The sequence below is a fragment of the Macaca nemestrina genome, chromosome 18, assembly GCF_043159975.1.
Source record: "Macaca nemestrina isolate mMacNem1 chromosome 18, mMacNem.hap1, whole genome shotgun sequence".
Classification (NCBI taxonomy): Eukaryota; Metazoa; Chordata; class Mammalia; order Primates; family Cercopithecidae; genus Macaca; species Macaca nemestrina.
Genome location: NC_092142.1, coordinates 23018790 through 23042378, shown reverse-complemented (window position 1 = coordinate 23042378; position 23589 = coordinate 23018790). Strand labels below are relative to the sequence as shown.

The 23589-nt window shown below is 42.4% G+C and overlaps 1 protein-coding gene across 2 annotated transcripts in view; it reads right to left on the bottom strand.

Moving 5' to 3' along the window:
* Positions 1-18286, bottom strand: part of LOC105485030 (calcium voltage-gated channel auxiliary subunit gamma 3) — a 109223-nt gene extending 90937 nt beyond the window's left edge. Inside the window, exon 1 of one of the 2 annotated variants that reach the window (XM_071084246.1) lies at positions 17393-18286. In XM_071084246.1, coding sequence (XP_070940347.1) covers positions 17393-17603 — 211 coding nt within the window. In that variant the 5' untranslated portion in view covers positions 17604-18286. The remainder of the gene's footprint in view (positions 1-17392) is intronic. The other variant, XM_011747192.2, reaches the window with a different exon arrangement.
* Positions 18287-23589: the final 5303 nt, after the last annotated feature.

Sequence of the window (23589 nt, the reverse complement as noted above, 5' to 3'; positions counted from 1 at the left end):
TCCAGAAAAGTGTTTCCTCCTGTACAGGGCTTGTGTTTAAAAAAGCCTAATTTTGCTCTTAAATGATCTGTTAAAAAAATCCTTGAGTCCATCAGAAATGCCAGGAAAAATGAAAAACTGTAGCAGAAAGCCCAAGTGTGATGCAAATAAATACATGGCATGATTTTGATCGACTGGTTAAGTATTAGGCAACTCCATTTGGACATTTTTCTTGGAGTGACTCAGAGATTGTGACATTGAAACCACAAAGAGAAAAATGTAATCTCAGAAAATGACTCAGCTTCACATTGAACATTATCTACATAATCAGAATAACGTTCATTGGTTTTCAAACTTCAGAATCGATCCATAGCCCAAGCATGGAAGACATTGGTCTAGTTATAGAATAGGGTGCAACCAGAGTGAATCTGATGATGAAAAAGTAAAAATACAGCTACAGGCATGGGTAGGTGGAAGTGAGGAATGTGAACTTTCTCATTCTATAAAATGGGAAGTTAAGACAGTGTGTGCAAGGTGAATGAAAAAAGAAATGAAGATGTATGTTATTTTTAAAAATTAGATATCTAATCAATACAAAGGGAGGAGTGAGTTAGCTAAATTCTCACCTATCATGGCAGGAAGTCAATAAATTATAAATCAAGAAATAGAGAGATGAACATATTTTGTAGGCATAAGGATGTAACCACCAGAAGGACTGAATAAAAAATGGTTTAGAAAAGCTTGCTCTGGGCAATAGGACTTAGAGTGGGGAGATAGCAGTATGTCTGACGTGGATGCTTCTCATGAAAAGCCGTTCCATATGATTTGATGTTTAAAATAGTGTGCATGAGGAACAGGAAACCAAATACCGCATGTTACCACTGATAAGTGGGAGCTAAACGATGAGAACACATGGACACATAGAGGGGAACAACACACACTGGGGCCTACTGGAGAGTGGAGGATGCGAGAAAGCAGAAGATCAGGAAAAATGACTAAATGACTAGTAGGCTTAATACCTGAGTGATGAAATAATCTGTATAACACATCCCCCATGACACAAATTTACCTATATAACAAACCTGCACAGGTACCCCTGAACTTAAAATAAAATTTTAAAAAAGCAATTACATGATGAAGTATTTCAAATTACTAAATAGGCAGCAAGAAGAATAAAGTGGACTTCTCTACTGATGTAGAAAGATCTCTAGGATGTTTAAAGTATAATAATAATAATAATAATAATAAGAGAAAAAAAGAAAAATAAATGGCAAGTTGAAAAAATCTAATAAATTCAATTTACATGACAAAAAATATAAACAAAATAATGTAAAATCATGTGCATGATTAAATGTCTTAATAAATTGTAAGATAAGTGTAGGAAGATCTCTAGGACACTTTATTAACAGAAAAATAAATGGCAAGTTGAAAAAAATTGAATAAATTCAACTTACATGACAAAAATAAAAACAAAATAATATAAAATAATGTGCATGATTAAATGTCTAATAAGTTGTAAGATAATTGTTAAAAAGTTGTGGAGTGACTTATGAAGAATTTGAACTGAAAGAGAAAAAAAATGTATAGTCCCTAATCTCTTTGATTTGGTAAAGGAAAAAAAAAAAAAATGAGATTTACTGGCTATTTACCAAACTAGAAGTAGCTGTCATTTTGGGGAAAGGAGATGAGTTTATAGGGAGGGTACAAAGGAAGCTTTGTCCTGGCTAATTTGTTTTAAACATTTATATTGAGAACATGTTTTTGCACTACTTTCATGTTATGAAAAGTGTTTTAATTAACAAAATACAATAGGAAAAATATAACACTGGAAAGAATATAACAATAAAATATCCAGGAATTTTTTTTTTTTTAAGTTAAAGATAAAGGCCGGGCGCGGTGGCTCACGCCTGTAATCCCAGCACTTTGGGAGGCCGAGGCGGGCGGATCACAAGGTCAGGAGATCGAGACCATGGTGAAACCCAGTCTCTACTAAAAATACAAAAAAATTAGCCGGGCGCGGTTGTGGGCGCCTGTAGTCCCAGCTACTCGGGAGGCTGAGGCAGGAGAATGGCGTGAACCCGGGAGGCGGAGCTTGCAGTGAGCCGAGATCGCGCCACTGCACTCCAGCCTGGGCGACAGAGCGAGACTCCGTCTCAAAAAAAAAAAAAAAAAAAAGTTAAAGATAAAAAAGAGAGATAGAGAGAAAATGTATTATCACTGTGTGTCTTCATGGATTTCTAGGAGTAGGCTATTTTCATGTTCTCTTTCTCTTCTGCTTAAGGATAAGAAATCAGGATCTCTGAGCTTTGTTCCAGACCCGAGTACTTGAAGAGGTCAGTTCTCCTCTGTATATGCTGCACAAGCCTTTTTGTGTGTTTGGCAAATGTGTTTCGAACACCTACTGTGGGCCACGGGCACCTTGGGGACTCACAAGCCCTAAGAGAACACTTTTGTGACACCCCTGCCATGACTAATCTAGGACCGATACCCTCTGCTACAGGAGCCCAACGCCCTGCTCACCTGAGTGCAGTCTATCAGCGTCTTTCCTACACAGTTGTGAGCTTACCAAAGACAGGAACCATGTCTGCCTTATTTTCTGCTAAATCCTCAGGACCCAACACAGGGCCTAGCACATAGTAGCTGCTCAATAAGTACATCTGGTGCAGGGAACCCAGGCTGGAGGTCCCCCCAAATATAAATCACTCACTTTGCATCTCTTGTTGGATCTCCAGGCTGAGAGGGGGAAGCTGCACAGGAGGAAACACCAGCCTGAGCCAATGAAAGGTGAGAATCTGTGAGTTGGGAAGGGGCTGCCCAGGCGGAATGATGATTCTAGGAGCTTTGCAAGATTTGGTAAGGACTAGAAACTTCTACATCAACGTCATTTAAAAAAAAAAACAATTTTTCCACAGCAAGAAATGAAATACTTAAAAATAAGGGACCACGGACTTCAGTGTCTTCAGTGAAAGAAGGAAGACAGTGCTGATGAGGTGCTACTTCACTGCACCCAGTCATAGAGAGGGCGAGGCAAAAGTGTTAAAAGTCTAGAGCTAAAGTACTTGCCTGAGGGAAGCAAGGGAGGTCGTGGGACAAAGTACTCTTCCTGTCAAGCAGCAAATAGTGCAGTCGAGAAGAAGACTCAGACATGGCGAACTCAAGAGCCGTTCTTGGGCTCAAAATCCTTCAGAGGCTTCCAGTTTATTAAGAGTCAAAGTCCTTACAATTCCCTTCAGGGCTCTACATGACCCGGCCTGCAGTATCCTAAACTGATCTGCTTCTCTCCTCCTCGCTCCCCAACTTCAGTCACATTGGTTTCCTTGAACACTCCAGGCACATTCCCTCCTCCAAGTCTTTGTGCTTGCTAATCCATCTGCCTGGAATGCCCTTCCCCCAGTGAGCCACTTGGATTTGCTTCTCACCTCCTTCATATTTTCAGTTAAATGTCACCTTCTCAGGGAAGCCTACCTTGACCACACCGTTTACAATTTCATCCCCACCCACCCCAACACACCTTCTCTGCTTTACAGTAATTTGGAAGAAGTCCATTGTGCTATGCTAAGATTATCTCTTTCTGAAGCCAATGAGCAGTCACTGCAGCTGAGCCCCAGGGACTCTAACTGGAAAATCATCCTGGGGTGGTCCAGAACTGATTTCCTTGGTCCAGACCTTATTATCTCCTGAAACCCAACCCCTGTCATCTCCCAACTGCTCAGGAGCTAAGCCATCACTCACCCAAGAGTGAAAAAGCAGAAAAGAGCAATTATTATGCTGCACAGCAGACCTTTGGCTCAGATTAACATCATTGCCTCTTGATTTGATCTTTCTATTTTTCTCCAAACACCTAGAGCAATTTGATTGCCTGCCAGATTCATCTTTGGTGAGAAGTAACATTTTGAAAAATCAGGACTTACTTGGTAATACATATTTTAGGGCACGTTAAGCTAATAAACAGCTAATTGGTTCTGCTGTCCTGTAATTTGCAAAGGGTCAAAATGATTTGTAAATATACATCTATATTAACTGCTCTATGCCAAAACCAGTTTCTGCAGGTGACAGGAGACTTTTGTAATGAATGAGGTGATGGAAGGCACCTCAACAGTTACCTCAACATGGTTTTTTGGATCACTTTAATTTAACAGGTAGGTGTTATTGTATTCCAGGGCAGCTATGCATGATGTCAAACAGCATATGGTACACAATACAGAGTGGTGGAAATTCCACTTCCTAAATGTGCAGGTGACCAAATGTACATATAGACTCTTAGCCACAAGGAATAGAAACAGTGTCTGTGGGATTTGTGCACAATATGTCCATACAACATATATTTTCTTTTTTCTTTTCCCAAGTTTGCACCCAGGATACTGAGGGAATTTTAAAATGCGACTGTTGAACTACTCTGGATGATCTTCGTGGATAAAATGGAAAAAAAAAAAACAAATGAACAAATAACATTGAGATTTCCTTCCTTCCTTCCTTCCTTCCTTCCTTCCTTCCTTCCTTCCTTCCTTCCTTCCTTCCTTCCTCTCTCTCTCTCTTTCTTTTTGAGATGGAGTCTCTCTCTGTTGCCTAGGCTGGAGTGCAATGGTGCTATCTTAGCTCCCTGAAAACTCCGCCTCCCAGGTTTAAGCTATTCTCCCACCTCAGCCTCCCGTATAGCTGGGATTACAGGTGCCCACCACCACACCTGGCTAATTTTTGTATTTTTACTAGAGGTGGGGTTTCACCATGTTGGCCAGGCTGGTCTCAAACTCCTGAAGTGATCCACCTGTCTTGGCCTCCCAAACAGCTGGGATCACAGGTGTGAGTCACCGCACTCAGCTGAGATTTTCAAGACTGGAGAGCTAGACTCTCTCAAACTACAGGCTGCTGAATTGTAAACAATTGTGGCTGGAATTATAGGATATATTATTAATAGGGTAATTTGTAAGCACTTGAGAGTAAAACAGTCATTGTTAGGGATTAGTATAGGTTCGCTAGGAGAAGCTTAAGGTAATTGAAATATCTTCCTTCTGGAAAAAAATTCAAGGTATATTTATTGAAGGTCTACTAGACACCAGACTGTGGTTCTAGGCTGGTGGTTCAGGGAAATGTGGCGGATAGTTTTTTGGGTGGCAATAAGATACATAATAACATTTCCTACAGCCTGCAGGCTAAAAGGTGGATAGACGGTGCTGGGCCTTGCCTGCCCAAATCTCAGCCTCACTGCCCATTCCTGGCCCACTCAAGCCCAAGACCAAGTAAGAACCAGGCCTGGTGGTACATTTGTCTATTGCAAGTCTTGTACTTTGTACTTGTACAAAAGACAGTTTTGATGTCGGAGTGCTGCATGAGAACCTGGCTGCAGATTCTCACTGTCTATGTTACAGAGTCACTCAAGCCCAAAACCTGGAGGTGAGGGCAAGGGTAGGGTCTACTCATGCCTAACACAGAGTTTAAAGCCCAAAGAAGTCAAATAAATAATGTGCTCAAGTTTACTCCTCAGGAAGTGGAATAGCCACGGACCTGATTCCATCCCCACATTGGCAAACACCCCAACTCCAACGTAGAAGATGTGAGAACCTCAAATCGTTTGCTCACCTGCATCCCATCAGGCTCCCTGTTTTTCTCACTTCCAAATCATTAGTATTACCTTTTTAAAGAAAAATTTACATCTGATCTCCAGAGGTGGTATTTCTTCACAGCCTAGTGCTATGACGTTTCAATTTTATTGGCTTTACCTTTTATTTTCCTTGACCTTGCTTTCTGGATTACCTATCAGAATTAGCAGAGGTTGGGTGAATTATTTTTCACAATATCTCCAGTGGTTGAGTGATTCAGAGCCTCTGACTGACACTGAGCTCTCCTTGACACAGGATTGAGCAGGTTGGAGGAGACCCAACCCACCAACCCGGGTCCTTAAATTAAGGCAGTGTGGTGTGATGGTTAGGGTGGGACTGTGGTTTATATCCCAACCTTGCCACCACCTAGCAGAGTGATCTTGTGCAGGCTACTTTACCTCTCTGAGCCTCCATCTCCTTGCTGGTAGAACAGGACAGCTAAGTAGTAGACAGGGCTATGATGAGGCTCAATTGAGCCTGTTTATGTGAAGGGTTTATCCAAGGGCCCAGAATACAGTTAATGAGAAACAGAAGGTACAGTTTAAATCCCAGCCCAGCCTTTACTAATCATGTGCAGTTTGTAAAATGGAGGTAATAATAGTATCTATCTCTCAAAGAAATCAAGAGGGTTAAATAATAATTGTAAAGTGCATGCTTAGAACAGTGCCTGGCATCTAGCGTGTGTCTGTTAAATGAATAAATGCTTAGGGCCTGGTCCAGATATGAGGCCTGGCATGGTGGCTCACGCCTGCAATCCCAGCAGTTTGGGAGGCAGAGGTGGCAGATTACTTGAGGCCAGGAGTTTGAGACCAGCCTGGTCAACATGGAGAAACCCTGTCTCTACTAAAAATACAAAAAATTAGCTGAGCATGGTGGTGCACGTCTGTAGTCCCAGCTACTTGGGTAGCCGAAGCAGGAGAATCACTTGATCTCGGGAGGCAGAGGTTGCAGTGAGCCGAGATCACATCATTGCACTCCAGCCTGGGCAACAGAGCAAGACTCTGTCTCAAAAACAAACATATAAATGCCCAATCTGCCACAATAATCATTGCTAGGCACATAGAAAGTATTCATGAAGTATTAGCTATTAATTATTTTTTCTAGGTGGGGCACAGTGGTTCAAACCTGTAATCACAGAACTTTGGGAGGCCAAGGTGGGGGAATTGCTTGAGCCAAGGAGTTGATGACCATCCTGGCCCACATAGTGAGACCCCATCTCTACAAAAAATTTTAAAAATAGCCGGGCATGGTGGCATGTGCTGGTAGTCTCAGCTACTCATGGGACTGTGGTGGGAGGATCCCTTGAGCCCAGGAGGTCGAGGCTGCAGTGAGCTCTGATTGCACCACCGAACTTCAGCCTGGGCAATAAAGCAAGACCCTGTCTCAAAATGATTTTGAAAAGTAACAATTAAAAGATTAAAAATAATTATTTTCCCTAGTTACTTGGCACCTGTTTCTGGGGTTCTCATGGCCCATCCTCTCCCTCTCCAGCTTCCTCAGAAACAGCTCCCAGGATCCATAACACAATTTCACCTGCTGACTGATCCCAGGAAGAAGGGCAGACTTGCCCTGGAAGTGAGCCACCTCATGCGAATCCAGGAGGTAAGCCACAGGTGGGGTTCCTGCCTTGCAGAGCGCTCTCTTAGGCTGGAGGGCTTTTAGTAGTAGACATTGTCATTCATCTGTACCATTTTGGAAAAAGTTTCAGCAGACCCACAAAACGATAGTCAAATCCTGAATTCTCCTTCTCCTCCTTTATCTCTGCTTTTCCAGAATCTCACTGGCTCATGTGTTCTTTGTCCATAAATGTTAGTGCTACTTAGGGTATCATTTTCCTTCTTTGTCTTCCTTGTGTTTCTCTGGCATTTCTTGTGTACAGTCATACCTTTGATTACCATCTATGTTTGACCCTAGGTGTCACCCTCAGTTTCACTTCTGTTCTAACTTCTCTCTTTGTAGTTTGTTACATTTTGGAGTATGAGACTCTTTCATAGAGGTGCCCATTCATGTATCTTTCATGAAGTTTCATAAGCATACTGAACCTCATCCATGGAGCTAAATGGCACAGTATTTGTACCTAGACTCCCAACACCAGCTGCCTGTTGTGGGTCACCCACCGAGTAACCGTGTCTTACGGAGTCTACTATCAAACTTATCTATAGTGTTCCTTTCTTTTCATTGTCAGTAGAAACACTGGCTCCCAAGGCTTTCTTCTTTTGTCAGCCCTAGCAGATACTGTTCCCTGTGTACCTGGACAGGGGCTGCATTTTCCCAGACACCATGAGAGAAGGGAAAAATCAGAACTATGTGAGAGTTCTCTGGGAAAGAAAGAATATCTAATCACATGAAGGGTCTGTGATAAAGGCAGATGGTGTGAAAAAAAAGAAAAGCAATTCAAAACTCTTGGAAAAACAAATAATCCTTCTAGAAATAGAATGTTATTATAGATTCCTACATGTCTCTGCAGTGAGATATAGCAGGGTTTGGCAAACTTTACTTTTTCTGGAAAAGGCAAGATAGTAAATATTTCAGGCTTTGCAGGCCAAGCAGCAAAACTGAGGATGTTATATAGAAATATAAATGACAAAAAGGAAAACAAGTTTCTATAAATTTTTTATTGACAACATTTAGGATTATGGATTCTGGAATTTGCATTTTATATCTTTTTTATTTGTCACAAATATTGCATATTACTTAGTTTTTCAACCATTTTAAAATGTACAAAATATTTTTAGCTATGGGCAGTCCAGAAGCAGGCAATGGGCTGAAGTTGGCCTAGTTGTAGCTTGTCAAGCCCTGAGATATAGCTACACATCATAATATATATATATACACACATCACTGAGTGAGCTAGTTTGCTTTCTTTTCTTTCTCTTTCCTTTTCTTTCTTTCTTTCTTTCTTTCTTTCTTTCTTTCTTTCTTTCTTTCTTTCTTTCTTTCTTTCTTTCTTTTTTTCTTTTCTTTCTTTTTTCTTTCTTTCTTCTTTTTTTTTTTTTTAGATGGAGTCTCCCTCTGTCGCCCAGGCTGGAGTGCAGTGGCCAGATCTCAGCTCACTGCAAGCTCCACCTCTCGGGTTTACGCCATTCTCCTGCCTCAGCCTCCCGAGTAGCTGGGACTACATTAGCTGGGACTACAGGCGCCCGCCACCTCACTTGGCTAGTTTTTTGTATTTTTTAGTAGAGACGGGGTTTCACCATGTTAGCCAGGATGGTCTTGATCTCCTGACCTCGTGATCTGCCCGTCTCGGCCTCCCAAAGTGCTGGGATTACAGGCTTGAGCCACCGCGCCCGGCCCTTTTTCTTTCCTTCCTTCCTTCCTTCCTTCCTTCCTTCCTTCCTTCCTTCCTTCCTTCCTTCCTTCCTTCTTTCCCTCCCTCCCTCCCTTCCTTCCTTCTTTCTTTTCTCTTCCCTTTCTTTCTTTCTCTCTCTCCTTCCTTCCTTCCTCCCTCCCTCTCTCTTCTTTCTTTCTTTCTTTCTTTCTTTCTTTCTTTCTTTCTTTCTTTCTTTCTTTCTTTCTTTCTTTCTTTCTTTCTTTCTTTCTTTCTTTCACAGAGTCTCACTCTATCACCAGGCTGGAGTGTAGTGGCATGATCTCAGCTCATTGCAACTACAATCTCCTGGGCTCTAGTGATCCTCCCACTTCAGCTTCCTGAGTAGCTGGGATTACAAGAGCATGCCAGCATACCTGGATAACTTTTTTGTATTTTTTGTAGAGATGGGGGTCTCACTATGTTGCCCACGCTGGTCTCAAACTTTGGGGTTCAAGTGATCCACCCTCCTTGGCCTCTCAAAGTTCGGGGATTACAGATGTGATCCACTGTGCCCTGCAGAGTTTTCAACTATTAAAATTTCTGAGATAAAGCATGATGACATTATTTATGTTTATTGATGGGTCTCAATTTAGTGGGATATAAACATGCACCAGTTTTAGTTTGGCTTTCAACTGTGTTATATCAAATCCTTCATTTCTTTAATGACAGTTTAGGCAGATTTCATAACTTCCCAGTCACTTTTGGTTATTAAAACTTCCAGTTTGTCTAACATTTCAAATTGCATGTTGAATTCAAATCACTATCCCTGCTCCTTCCTCCTTTAGATACTAGCACCTTCTGTATGTATGTTTCTGCAGAGAGCAGGAAAAAAGAAAAGGCCAACATGCCACTTCACTTAGACAGGCAAGACTGTAAACCTTTCTTGTTTGCCTCCACTGCTTCTCTGGCTGACATCAATGGCCAGGCACTCTGTGTAGCACGGATCTGCATGCTGACTGTCTTGCGGAGTCACATGTATTGGTTATTGGAGGATCCTATGGTACCTTCCCACTGCAACTTCCTTTCCTGGTGTGGAATCTCTGACTCTGGTCTAGTCTTTTCCATCCTGCCTGGCTCCTTCCACTGAAAACGTACAGCCCCATGTTGCTGAGACTGTAGTTGACCCATACAGTACCCTGTGAACATTTATTATAGACCCTCCCCGCTCTGGATAGACTCAGTTCTGAACCAAGGTGCATGGTTTGGTGAGCGGAGTGTGGGCTAACTCAGCCCCTACTCTACCCCTTGGCCAGGCAGCCTCGTATAGGGCAACATCTTCACAAACATTGTGCAGCCGGGTTAGGGTTTTCTTGGTTAATGGGCTGCTCTCTCAGGTGAGATATGAACACAATGGCGGCAGCTCAGCTACCCACTGCCAGATCCAGTCCACACACAGAGCTTCACCATTCCAAGCAGGCTGCTCCACTCCCATGCCCCCTCTTAGCTCTGTGTTCCCTCCAAGTCCCTTGCTATGTGGGCACATGAGCAGCCATGCTGCTTAAGCAAGTGTCCAATCCAGCGCCCAATCATTATGAATGATTCTTCTTGGAGCCACAGGTACCTCACTCAGGAACTAAAAGTATTGGGAGGAAGGAGAGAACTTGTATAAGAAAGCTAACTTATTGTTTGTCTTAGCAAATGGATCTTGTGTAGAAATGCATAAATCAAGAACTAATGGTCAACATGTTATTTAGAGGTAAGAAGGAATGAAGGAAACACAAGAACTAAAACAGAAACAGTTGATGGCACTTGCTACTTTTATTTCCCCATTTCACAGGTAAGTAAATTAATGCTCAGAGGGTAGGCAACTTTCATGGTCTCACAATCAGTAAACAACAGGATCCACATAAGCCCCCAGGTCCACCTGCTCCAAAAGCCCCTGCTATATCCCGTATTCTCTGTGGTCTTTCATTAACTTAGTAAACACCTATTTGTTCCTACGTTGAAAAAGTGTGCTGTGGCAGGGTTATGAGATGGGAGAAAATTAAAACAACCTGTGGTTTTCTACACTTCTGTTTAAGCTCAGAAACATTGTTTTCATTGGGCGATGCCTCCATATGTCAAAGAAATTTTAAATTATTAAAAACATAATTCTCCTAAAATACATAGTGAGCTCATGTCAAGTTTTGTTCAATTCAGCAATGAGGAAGCCAGCAGAATGACAAAACTAGTTCAAAGGGGATGTTCTATTTTTTTCAGTGAAAAAAAATTTTGAAATAAGATCACTAAATTAATATAAAACTGATTAATATTCAAGAGAGGAGAGAACAAATCCACAACACTTGGGGTTATCTCCTCTAATGAATGAAAATCACATGCACATCTACTGAACAAAAAATTATGCGCATTTTCTCAGTTTTCTACAAGTAAATATCTAACCATGTAGCAACCAGGCCTGAATCTGTACTAAAAGCTAAGTCAATCAAAGTTGCATTTCCCTAGAGGGTCAGATGACCCTTTGGGTAAGCTTGTTTCACTGTGCTCTATGTGAACATTAAAAGAACACAGTCATCTTTTTGCCTAATTTCTTGTTGTTGTTGTTGTTGTTTTCTTGACACACACTAGTTATCCATACAAATAACCTATACTGGTCACCCAACCTTGGAATGAAGGTCACTTGCCTTTATTCTAATCCAGAAGATAAAATTTCAGAGAATGAAACAACTGAAAGTATTTTCAAGGCATCTACTTCCTAAGATAGGTGGAATCCCATAGTCAGGTAGAAGACTGGGTTTGAGGAAGAAAGAAGAGGAGTGAGTTTCTTTTCAACAATGATGATAAGACTAGGAATGAGATTTAAAATATTTAACAACCAATGGGACACAAGACCAGACAATCAGAATGAATGGTTTTGTAGGGCCAGAGCAAGGTCACAATGACATCTGTGGGGCTGGGTCTTCACCCTTTACCTAATGGATCTGAGAGGCCCCAGTAAGGCCTAGGGTGGGTGCAGTGGTGGTGGGGAGTTCGTGGAAGACTTGGGCCAGATGTTGTTTATCAAGACATAGGAAAGTATTTTAACATTTTAACAACCAGTATGGCGCTATGGACACATTGCGCCGTGACTATTAGTCATGTTCATACTCCGACCTCTACCACCTGCCCAATCCTGACTCAACCCTCAAACACAGTCAGGGTCACTCACACCCATCCTGCCTTAAGACGCCAGCCCACTTCTCTCTTCCATCTGGCTCTCAGGCTTTAGTGGCAAGGAGGAAGAATACAGAAAAAGGAACTGGGAGAAGGTCAGGAGTAGGGAAGAGAGTAAGAGAACTCCAGCACATTCGGAACCCATGTCTAAGGGAGGATGTAGCATTAAATCTAGGACTGCAGGTGCAGAAGTGATGACTGGGTACTGTTTCTAAGTTTTAGGGGTAGAGCAGTACCCCAACAGACAAGAATCTCTGTCCTTACAGATTCTATATTCTACTTGGGAGAAGACAGGAGATACGAAAAGTATGAGCTAACATGTACAAAAGCACCTAGCACAGGGCTTGGCACACAGAGAATACTTAATAAATGTTATGTCTCTTCCTCACCTCCATCCTCAACCACATCTTTGCAGCTTCCCTGAAGGTTTCCAAACACATAAATAAAGCTGGAACCCCATCTGGCTGAAAAAGTCAACCATCTGGAGATTTGGAAATATGGGAGAACTTCTAATGACTGGCTAATTTTTCCCCCCAGCTTTCCAGCCAGATGTTTGATGTCATCCTGGTCCATCTGTAGCAGAAATATCAGTTATTGTACCTCTTCGTCATAACTTTAAGTTCCCTGTTTTAAAATCCTAAATAAGTAGTCTTTCTTTTCTTAGTATTTTTTAAATGAATTGAAAAAGTGATTATTGACTAATAAAATTCAGGAATAAAATATAAAAACATCAGAAATTTATATTAAAAGTGTCATTTAGGTAATTCACAAGGCTGAAAACTGGCAACCCAGGGGCCAAATTCAGCTACAAGGTAAATTTGGTTTGGCTAGTATCGTATTCTTAAGAAGTTCAAAGAGTTGCCTGCATTTTAAAAATCAAGAGATTTTACATCTGGCTTTTCTTTACTTGGAATATTGGGCCACACTTGGTGTCCATTTCTCCAAGGTAAATGTCAACTCAAGCCAAGTAGTAGTCATCCTTCAGATGGGGCTTGTGCTTTCCAGTTTGCCACAGTCCTCACCACTCCCTATTGCCCCATACTGAGACCAAGTTTCAGTAACCATACATCTTCTCAAATCTACTGTTACCCACCTACAACCTGCTTAGAATTGAGCTAAAAGGATTGGGAAATTCTTGTTTCATACTTTACATTAGCTGCCTCATCTACACAAACATTTGGATTTGTTACTCCCTAATCTTATCTGAAGTTCTCATTTTAGAATTGGGTAAACTAAGGTCCAAAGAGGGAAAATAACATTCACAATTCACATAACTGTTAGTGATGGAAATGGGATGAACACTTAGGGTTCCTCACTACTAGTCTGGTGGGCTTTCTGCTATCTGAATACATCGCTTTGATTGTCTCCAGGACTTCACGAGGTTTTCCTAATGAGGCAGTCACATATTGAACGTGTTCTCATTCAAATTCACAGGCCACTATTGAAAACATGCAGCAGGTTAGGGCTCTACTTTGTGAATGCCTCCCGTGCTTTCCAGATAATGAGTCAGGTGTTGGTGTTGGTTTCCCAGTGTCTCTACACAGGTCAACTGTCTCTCCATGCAAAGCATGTCCTTTGCTGCCTCTGAGTTTGTGTGTGTCTGGTGGCTCCTGCGTCCCTGCTGATGCTGCACAGGCACACCGAGTGTTCTGAAATCTGAAACTTCTGAATGGAAAAACCCATGTGCCTGGGCATTTTCACAAGCTGATGTTTGTACCAGTAGCAGGCTACCCACCAAAGCATGAATTAATGTTTTCTAGCAAATACTCAGAAAGGCAGCATGACTAAGGTTAAGTATTGCCTGCTGAGTTTAGGTGTGTGACCTTGGGCAAGTTATGTAAATTCCCCAGGGCTCAGTTTCCTCATCTGTAAAATGAGGGTAATAATAGTATCTGCACCACTGAGCTTCTTTGAAGATGAAAGAGTTAATTTTTCAAAATTCTTAGAACAGTGTGAGCACATATTAAGTGCTAAACGTAACGGATATTCTGGTAGGTTAGCTTATCTTTTCTTAGGTATTTTTTGAGGGTTGAAAAAGTGATTATTGACTACTAAAGAGTAATTCAGGAGTCAAATATTAAAATATCAGAAATTTGGATTAAAAATGCCATTTAGGTAATTTACAAGGCTCAAAACTGGCAGCCCATGGGCCAAATTCAGCTACAAAGTAAACTTGGTTTGGCTGATCATGTCACTCAAGAAGGAGAAGGATATAACCTACCTACAGAAATGAAAACTGGAAACATCCTTCTCATCCTTGAGTGACGTGATCATCCTTATAACACGTAGTCATCCTCAGGCCCAGTGCAAATATCAATACATGTTGGCTTTAACATCATAATTGCTTGGAGCACCTTTAGAAAACTCAGATTTTCGTGGTATACCTCAGACCTATGGAAGCACGGAATCTAGTTATGGAGCCCCTGATAATCTAATTTTTTAAAGTTCCTCATGAGAATCTGATGACCAGCCAAGTTGGGAAACAATTGATGTAGTTTGCTTAAACTTGAATATCTTTGGTGTTGGAAGACCCATCACCTCCCAAAGCTTCCCATTCCACATTGGATAGTTATTTATATTGAGGTAAAACCTATTTTCCTCTAGCTCCTACTTCTATCTCTTTGAGGCCACACAGAACATTTCAAATCTCTCTTTCATATGACAGCCCTTCAGATATTTGCAGACAGCTGTCATGTTCTCCTTGGCGTTCTCTTCTTTTGGATAAAATAATCACATTGTCTCATGGCTCTTTAAAAAAGTACAGAAGAACGAACTTTTCTAATTTGACCTCTAAGAAAATGGAGCTACAAAAACCTCCCAGTTTTCCCTTGACACTTAAAGGACCAGAAAATGAGGATGTTGAGGCTCAGGGGTAGGTAAGAAATACTGAATGGGAAAGGACTGTCCATCTTCATTCTACCAGAGGACGGGAATGCCTGGAATGGATGCTACCAACTGCATGTGTCTTCCCATGCAGAATTCAGAGGCTTCTGCAAATTCCTCAAACACTTGATGTGTTTAGTACATTGCAACAAATCTTGTCTTCAAATTTCAGCCAGGACCCATCTAGGTGCTAATTACATGGGTGCAGCCATAGGTAATATTTTATTGTGATTCACTGTGATTTGTGCATCTTACTGTATTTAATACTTCAAAAAAGTGAACAACAACAACAAAAGTCAGGCCAAGTTGTATGGGGACTGCAACACAGTTTCTCAATAGAATTCACCTGCCCAAGGATATGTCTTCAACTCATCCAATTTCTTCTTGATTCAGTTTCTCACTTCTCCCACTAAGCCTACAGAATGCCTGGGTGGGGTTTTAATTCCTTGTACAAACTGTGGGTGTAGGACATGATGTTGGAAAAAAGAGAAACCATCAGTTGAGAAATTCTTAGCAAGGGTTCAGAAATTTTAGGTCCTACCTCTGCTATTATAGATATATTTTTTTTCATAGATCATAATGAGCCAAGTCAAACTTCATTTTTAATTGTGCATTTTCAGGTTTGATTCCCAGAGGCAGAAGAATTGGAAATTGCTAAAGCACAGTACCCATATGTGCCATTTTTGGCTTGGAGGAACCTTAGAATTTTTATGCCATCTCTAGAACCGTGTAGATATTGCAACATCCACCAAATCAGTTTTACAAAAGATAATTCAATTCCTTATAGTCGATATAAGAAAGGGAAAATATGGAATTTCCCTGAGGTAAATGACTTCACCATACACAATCACAAATGCTCACAAATATCTGACTTTTGTCATTGTTTAGGAAATAATTATCTAGAATTTCTGTCAATGCATTGAATACAGTATAAGCTTTAGACAGTGTTAATTCAAGACCACCTAATCCAAACGTATCATTTCCCAGATGAATAAACTGAGAGTTGGAGAGGGTAAATGTCTTAGCCAAGGTCACAGCGATACTTTGCAGCATTACCCAGGTCTTCTGACTTCACATGATCCTTGCTGCATTAAAGGTAGCCCTTTCCTACATGGGCTTCCCACCAGTTGCAAATTTGTTTTAGAAACAGAATCAATTGTAGTAGCGCTACAGTCAGGAGAGCAGTTGTTCAAAGTGTCAGGACATGGGAAGAAGGCCAGATAATGATGCAATATTACACTGGCTAGTGATGTCATAGCATGATTTCCTAAGCGATTTACATAAATGCAAGTTCTCAAGAAGCCCTGACAAATGCCAGCCAGTGGAAATGCAGTGTGAAGAACCAATGGCAAGCAGGGGAGGGGACCATACAGGAAACCCAGACTTCCTTGCCCACGACGGTGACAAGCTTCACAGATTTCTCAGAAGCTTAAGAAAACCCCTACTGCCCCTCTAATCCAGTGACTTCCCTCAGGCATGTAGGCTCCAAAGAGCCTTGATTTTCTTCCTTATCTTTCTATTTACTCCCAATGATATCCAAGCATTGCCTACTGGTGCTGAGAGTGACTTCTGGTGTGGCAAAAGCAAGTTTAATAGTGTGGTAGGCTACAAAAGGGCTTTACATTTTAAAATTGTTCTGTCTTCCTCATTATAATTTAGAACTACTCCCCTAATTTTCAGAACTAGAAGTGACGAACTGCTATTCTTGGAGAATCAGTCTTTTGTAAATGTCATGGAAATACCTTGTTTTGAGTTTGGGAATGATTTAGGAATGAAGACAGGTGGATACAAAATACCAAGACTTCAGTTTTGTTGTGATGCAAACTAATAAAACATGTATCAATAAGGATTTTCTTTTTCTTAAAATGTGTGCATAGGGTGTGGGTGGGAGTAGGGGTTTACATATGTTACCCTGTTACTGATTGGCAGTGGAAGTTCATGACAATATCTAGTTACAGCAAACTCAGGAGAAACTGATAAGTCTATGTTGAGAAATAAGGAAATAGCTCAGAATGTACCAGACCGGGTCAGGATCTCTCTCTGTGTGTGTCTCTCCCTCTCCCTCTCTCTGTCTCCTCACTTCCTTCATCTTGTCCCTTCTCCTCCCTTCCCTCCCCCTCCCTTCAAAATCCAATTTAAGCAGAGTTAAAGACCCCATCTCAAGCCAGAGATCCAAGCAATTGACAATATGCCTAGGGATTTTGGATTTGAAGACTTTTCTAAACTGCAGAAGCTGCCTAGAGTATGACAAAATCTCATCTCATGAAGCTTATACTAAAAACAATCAACAAGACCCAACCCCTTTAGCCCACATGGCGTCAGTCTTGCTGTTAACAGAGTCTGGGCACCTGCACATTCTCAGCAATAATTTGAACTACTCTTCTCTCCTCATTACCACTTCCATCTCCTCCAAACACCCACCAAAATATCAGAACTGGATTATTCAGAGCCATTGAGACGAAATTGTAAATACCTTCTAGGCAGCACGTCCTCCACAGCCCCGAATGGGTCATTACTTCTTCATTCTTCCTGCTGGTTTCATTATCACTTGTAGATTTAGTCCTGCACACACCTCTGGAATATAACCAGTAGTCCGTGCCCACTGCAATGGTCATTAAACTAAAAGCTGCAAAGGCTCCCACAGTGGTGATCAACATCTGGATACCTCTGTCACACATCCTCATAATTCTTCATGGTACTCTGGACGGCTGGGGGTTGGAGGGGGAGAGTCAGTGCCGGAGGGGAAAATCACTCTGCAGCCGGGTAACCTAGCACAGGCTCTTCCAAAAATTCAGGTCTCCTTTTGTCAGTATCCACAGGGACTTTGGGAAAGCTGGGATTTCCTGTCTGGAGCTCTCTCCAGTTCCCTGGGTCGCCTATGGCCCTCGGAAGGGTGCAGGCTCCTGGGGGTTGGTCCGCATCACTGCTGCCTTCTGAGGGTCCCTGGGTTCCTTTCATTCCTCAGGAGCTTGGTAAAGACGAGGGTCCGTGCAGGGCATGGCTCCGGAGCCTGGAGCTGCCAGCTCGGTTTGAGATGCGCCTGGCTTCTCACAGCCCCGGGAGACTCAAGGCAAAGAAACCCAGAGAGGTCTCTGTGTGAGTGTGTGTGTGTGCGTGCGTGCGTGTGTGTGCGAGCGCGTGTGCTGGGGGTGAGGGCGGATGGCAAAAAATAGCACTGCTGGGAGGCGAGCCGCTGAGAAGAGTGTTCACTGCTTCCACAGCCTCGCAGGAAAGCTCTCCGCCTGCTCCCGACACCCCCGCTCAAACTGGAGAAAAGACAGAGTCCTGGGGCGGGGGCCGGCTGGTTTCCCTGGGGGCGCCAAGGTCCGTGGTGCTGAAGGGACAGCTCCCCGCCTGTTGCCCCGCCTCCGCCGTCCTAACGCCTAGGCTTTAAGGTCCGTGATGCTGAAGGGACAGCTCCCTCCTGCAGCTGCACACCGCCGCCTGAGCTAGAAACCCGAGGTGCTAAGGGTCTTTCTTCCCTCACCCGCCCTCCCCCGTTCCTTCCCGGGTCAATCACTCGGCTCGGCCCTGCCCAGTCAAGCCCACTCTCAGCGCAAAGTTTCGGGAGACGAGGACAGTCAGCGCCCCGGCTCCTGGGCGCTGCAGCACGACCCGGTTCCTCCGCTCTGGGAAGGGTTAAGGAAAGGGGAAGGGGAGCGAAGCCCGTAGCGCACTCTGGCGCTCTCTCAGCACCCACCCAACGCGGCATTCTTCAATCCTCCCTTCCACCCCATGAGCCAGGCAAGTTTGCCTTTTGCTGCGGGCACCACTGGAGCCCACTGGGGAAAAAGAAGACCCGTAAGACCGAGTCTTCTTAAAGGCACCGGCAGCTCTGGGGGCGACTCTATGGCTCACTTAGGCGGGCAAAAAGTGTTGTCACTATCACATCTGTGTAGAGTCTGTCTCAATTTGGTTCCCCAGCAAACAAACCAATATGTCTACCCTCCTTTCTCTGGAGCTCTGGTTTACACCGGAGACAACCTGCTCAGATCAGACCCGGAACTGTTCATATATATATGATCATGTATTCCTAAAAGATGGAAGGAGCTAAAAGTATATAGACTCTGTAATGCACATATTAGGGACCCTGGGCAAAAGACTATAAGATTTTGGTCTTTGAATACGCCTTTTATACATTTTTAACACATCTACATTGAAGGGAGTGATGGATTCATGGTGGGAGAGTCACTGAAAATGTCAGATTTTGTTCAAAGGTCTCTGAGATATTCATTTGTTAACATTGTTATCTAAGTCAGACCATGAAGCAGGTGAAGTTAGGTCTGCTTTGCTTGTTAGTCCAAAGTGCGCATGGCATTGCACACCTGAAAGCTCTCTTCCTTGGAAATAGCCAGTATTGCAAAGGTCCAGCATTTAACCAGCTTTTTATTACTATGTATTCTGGCATATGCATGGGCACACACCGAGTTGACTAGAAACAGCCCACAGAAATGCCCTTATTATTTTTTTCTTATGGCATACTGGGACTGATATCCAGAGGTCAGGAATTTAGAAATGAGGCTGCTTGGGTTGTTTCCACAGTTCCTGAGATGTGTCCACAACCAGCTGTCATGTTTGAATGTTATTTAGCTGGACAGTAATATAACGGGAGGTAATCGCAGACACACATACTCCCCTGGTGCCATCTCTGGCTGCCTGGGAGCTTCTATTCAAGTGACTGAGTAGCAGCAATATATTGAAGGGCTTGCAAATGCAGCTCACAACTTCTTGGTGACTTTGCTACTCTTATTTTGGTGTTAAGATTGAAGACTATTCTTGATGTTAGATAAATACACATGTGCATGAGGAAGTTTGAATATATAGCTGTGGAATGATTGTGTTTGAATGCTCACCTGTGCTGCGTTCAGTTTAGTTATAAATTCTGAATGCCTGTGAATTTGTCATAGAAGTAAAACAAGTATGTAAATGTATGTTTGTACCTGCAGGCAGTGTTAGGACCATGTGAACATATTTGCTGCAAATGCATGGCATTTTTGCTATGCATAGGTATGTGTAGGTAAAGTATAGATTTGAATACGTAGGTGTGTATACCTATGTGCATTTAGTTGCATATGCATGTGTAGTGGTTCACAAACACTGATTTATGGACAGGAGGTAGAAATACTGAAAGCGGCCAGGCGCGGTGGCTCAAGCCTATAATCCCAGCACTTTGGGAGGCCGAGACGGGCGGATCACGAGGTCAGGAGATCGAGACCAGCCTGGCTAACACGGTGAAACCCCGTCTCTACCAAAAAAAATACAAAAAACTAGCCGGGCGAGGTGGCGGGCGCCTGTAGTCCCAGCTACTCGGGAGGCTGAGGCAGGAGAATGGCGTAGACCCAGGAGGCGGAGCTTGCAGTGAGCTGAGATCCGGCCACTGCACTCCAGCCTGGGCGACAGAGCGAGACTCCGACTCAAAAAAAAAAAAAAAAAGAAAAAAAGAAATACTGAAAGCTTGCCACATATTCCACAATGGAATGGATAAACTTGGGGCCAGGACTACAGCTGTCCTCCAGAAGAATGACAGAAGATAGTAGGGAGAGGATATACAAGGGCTCCTACAAGTTACTTAGTGTCATTTTCTTTCCTGAAATGAAAAATTTGCATCTTAAAAAATATCCTGCCTTGATTATTGTTACCTTTTTTTTTTTTTTAAGGGAAAGCCAAATATAACATGGAGGTGAGGTTGGTATTTCTTGGGAGGGGTTAATTCAGTTAGCAAAAATTTCCCTCCCCACTCTCAGAAAGTTAAAGATGAAATAATTAATAATGATCAAGGCAGTCATTTCAGGATCTGTTTGATTCTTCTCTTGCTCTGACAGAAGTGAGAAAGGTCTTCTTTCAAAGCAGGACCATGTTGATGAAAGATGAGTGAGCTTTGGGCTAAGGGACCGTATGCCCCAATCACTCCATTTACCAGACTCACAGTGGAACAACAGCATCTTCATCTCCACTCACTTAGCTCTTCAACAGAAGCCCAGACAGGCAGAGTATGGTGCCCAGGGGCCTAGCAGAAGGATAGTTGGGGGAAAATTATCAGGAGCTCAGGTAGATGAAGGTAGCAATTATGCACCCAGTTTTGCCGAATAAGAGAAAGGGATACATGTGATAAAACTGGAGTTTTGTCCGGAGCCTCTGACGTGGTGAGGCAGGCTCATTCTTTGGGATTGTTGTCCAGGGCCAACCTGATCACTGTGGGAAGTCCCAAACCTGCATGTGGAGCAAGTCAGAACAACTGAACGGAGTGGGAGTGTGGAGGCAGGGAGGCCGCAGTTAGTTCCCTACCATGCCTCCCAACTTACTAGGGGGTGACCTCATCCTTTCATTCAATTGAATGTGTAGGTGTGTGGACCTGGATGCGTAAAACCTGCTTGTAAGGCTAGCGATCGTTCCTCATTTTCACCACTAGAGGGCTCTTTCAACAGATCAATGAGGGACTCAAGAGATTCAGAGCTCTCTCCAGGGCGAGTTGGAGCTAGACTCCTGTTTGCTAATAGCCCTCTCTGATCCCACGTATCTGGCAGAAGACTAGGAGACATTCAGACATCTTGCAACTGTTGTGTGATTCTCTTATTAAGACTTTTGTTTTCTTCCATTGGGCTGTCAGCTAGTGAAGTAGTTGGCACTGTGTATCTATTTATGCTTTTCCCTGTCCGTCTTCTCATACATCTGGAGGGGTCAGTGACCCCTGTAAGAATGGTTGTGTCATTTAGGAAGGAGTACTGACAGCTGCTTCAATTCAGCAAATGCTTCTCGACTGCCTACTATGTGCAAGGCCTTCCACTATGTGCTCAGCACCTTGGAGAATACAAAGATATGATTCTCATCCTCCAGGGAGCAGATTATGCAGTTGGGAATATTTTATTAGTGAGTTCACTTTGACTGTAAATGGCAAAAACTTACCAGAGCTAGCTTAAGAAAATGGAGAATTTGGTACAAGAATATGACGATGTTTCAAAGAATCATAGGGCAGAGGTTCAATCAGGCCTCGGCAGGGAGCGGGAACCAGCAAAAAAAAAAAAAAAAAAAAAAAAGCCATCAGGAGTCTTGACAGTCACTTCATTTTGCATCTCTGCCTCTTTTCATATTTTTAGTTGAAAAATTGTTTTGCTTCATCTATTCTTTGATCCTCAAAATAGAAGCTAGATTTTGAGTTCTTATGTCATATCTATTTAAGAAACCCACCCAGACTAAACTGGGAAGTTTTAGTCCTAATTCAAAATTTCCGGGAGAGACAACCTGATCAGCCTAGCTTCTGTTGCTTGCCACTTCCTGGTCCATGCAGCTGTGGCCAAGTTTTCAGGGTCATGTAGTATAAACGTAGCCATCAGGATCAGCACCTGTGAGTTGTGGGAGGATAGTTCTTAGAAAAGGGGGAAATTCTGTGATACCTCAGAAGACTTTACTTTTTAAAGCCCATGTGATCTACTTGTGGCGCCACTCCAGTGATGTCCATGGGATCAGCAGTAAAATGTGACCACAAAGGAGAAGACAACATGGCAGGATATGGGGCTCAGAAGATACTGGACTCCAACTAAGCTGGGTGTCAGTGGTACCAAACCAGCTTTACCTTTTGTCGGAAGACAATGGAGCATCATCAGAAGAGAAAACGTCTTCAGAGTTAAGGGCACCCACATGTGTGTAAGTCAAGGAGATGATGAAAACCAGGCACACATGGACTAAACAGTGTCATCCCCACCATCTTGAATTCTCTCAATGTTCACACATAGCCTTGTTATGAGTTTTCTACTTTTAGATTCAACCTATAGATAAAAGCATTAAAAACTAAATATGCTTACAAAACATTCACACATCATTATTTCAACTTCAGTCTTGTTAACCTTCTTTCAGTATCTGAAACCCTCTATGCTCTCTTTGAACCCAATTACGTGAAGTTATGTTTCTACTCTCCAGACAGTGATAGAAATTGGAGGTAGAAGGAGGGGAGGAATGGTAGGATGTAACATCCTAATATTATTATACAAAGAGAATAGCCAAAATATACTGTCTAGAGTTGATAAAAGGAGATCTAGAGTATCTAGTATGTCATTGAAAATTAAAGATAACCAATACAAAAAATAAAAATAATCTATATCTGGAGAAGAGAAGAAGAGACAATGGGGTAAAATGAACTAAACTAAAATAAAACGAGTAATGAGAATGAACAGGGTGGGACCAGAACAGTTGTTTTTTACTATAGCCACTTCTATCCTATCTGATTTTTAAAATCTTGTACATGTATATTTTGATGAAAGTTTAAAGTTAATTCAAAAATAAATAAAAACAATAAGCAGTGTGCCAGCTGTCCATCTCCAACTACCTCCTGTTTTATTGATACAGAAATGCCAGGTGTTTCCTGTGACTCACCCATTGATTTCCTGCACTGAGAATGCTCTTCCCTGAATATACTTTATATGTAAGAAACATTTATTTTAAAATAATTTTGAATTTACATACAAATTGCTGCCACCAGATATTGTCATGGTTCAATCCCTCACTTCATTCATACCTCAGCTCAAATGTCACCTTCTTAGAGAATTCTTTAACTGCTCTATCTAAAAATAACACCCCATATTTCTCTCTATACTCTCACTCTGCTTTATTTTTCTTCATAGCATTTATCAATATCTGACATTATACTGTGTGTATGTATATATATGTTTTTGTGCT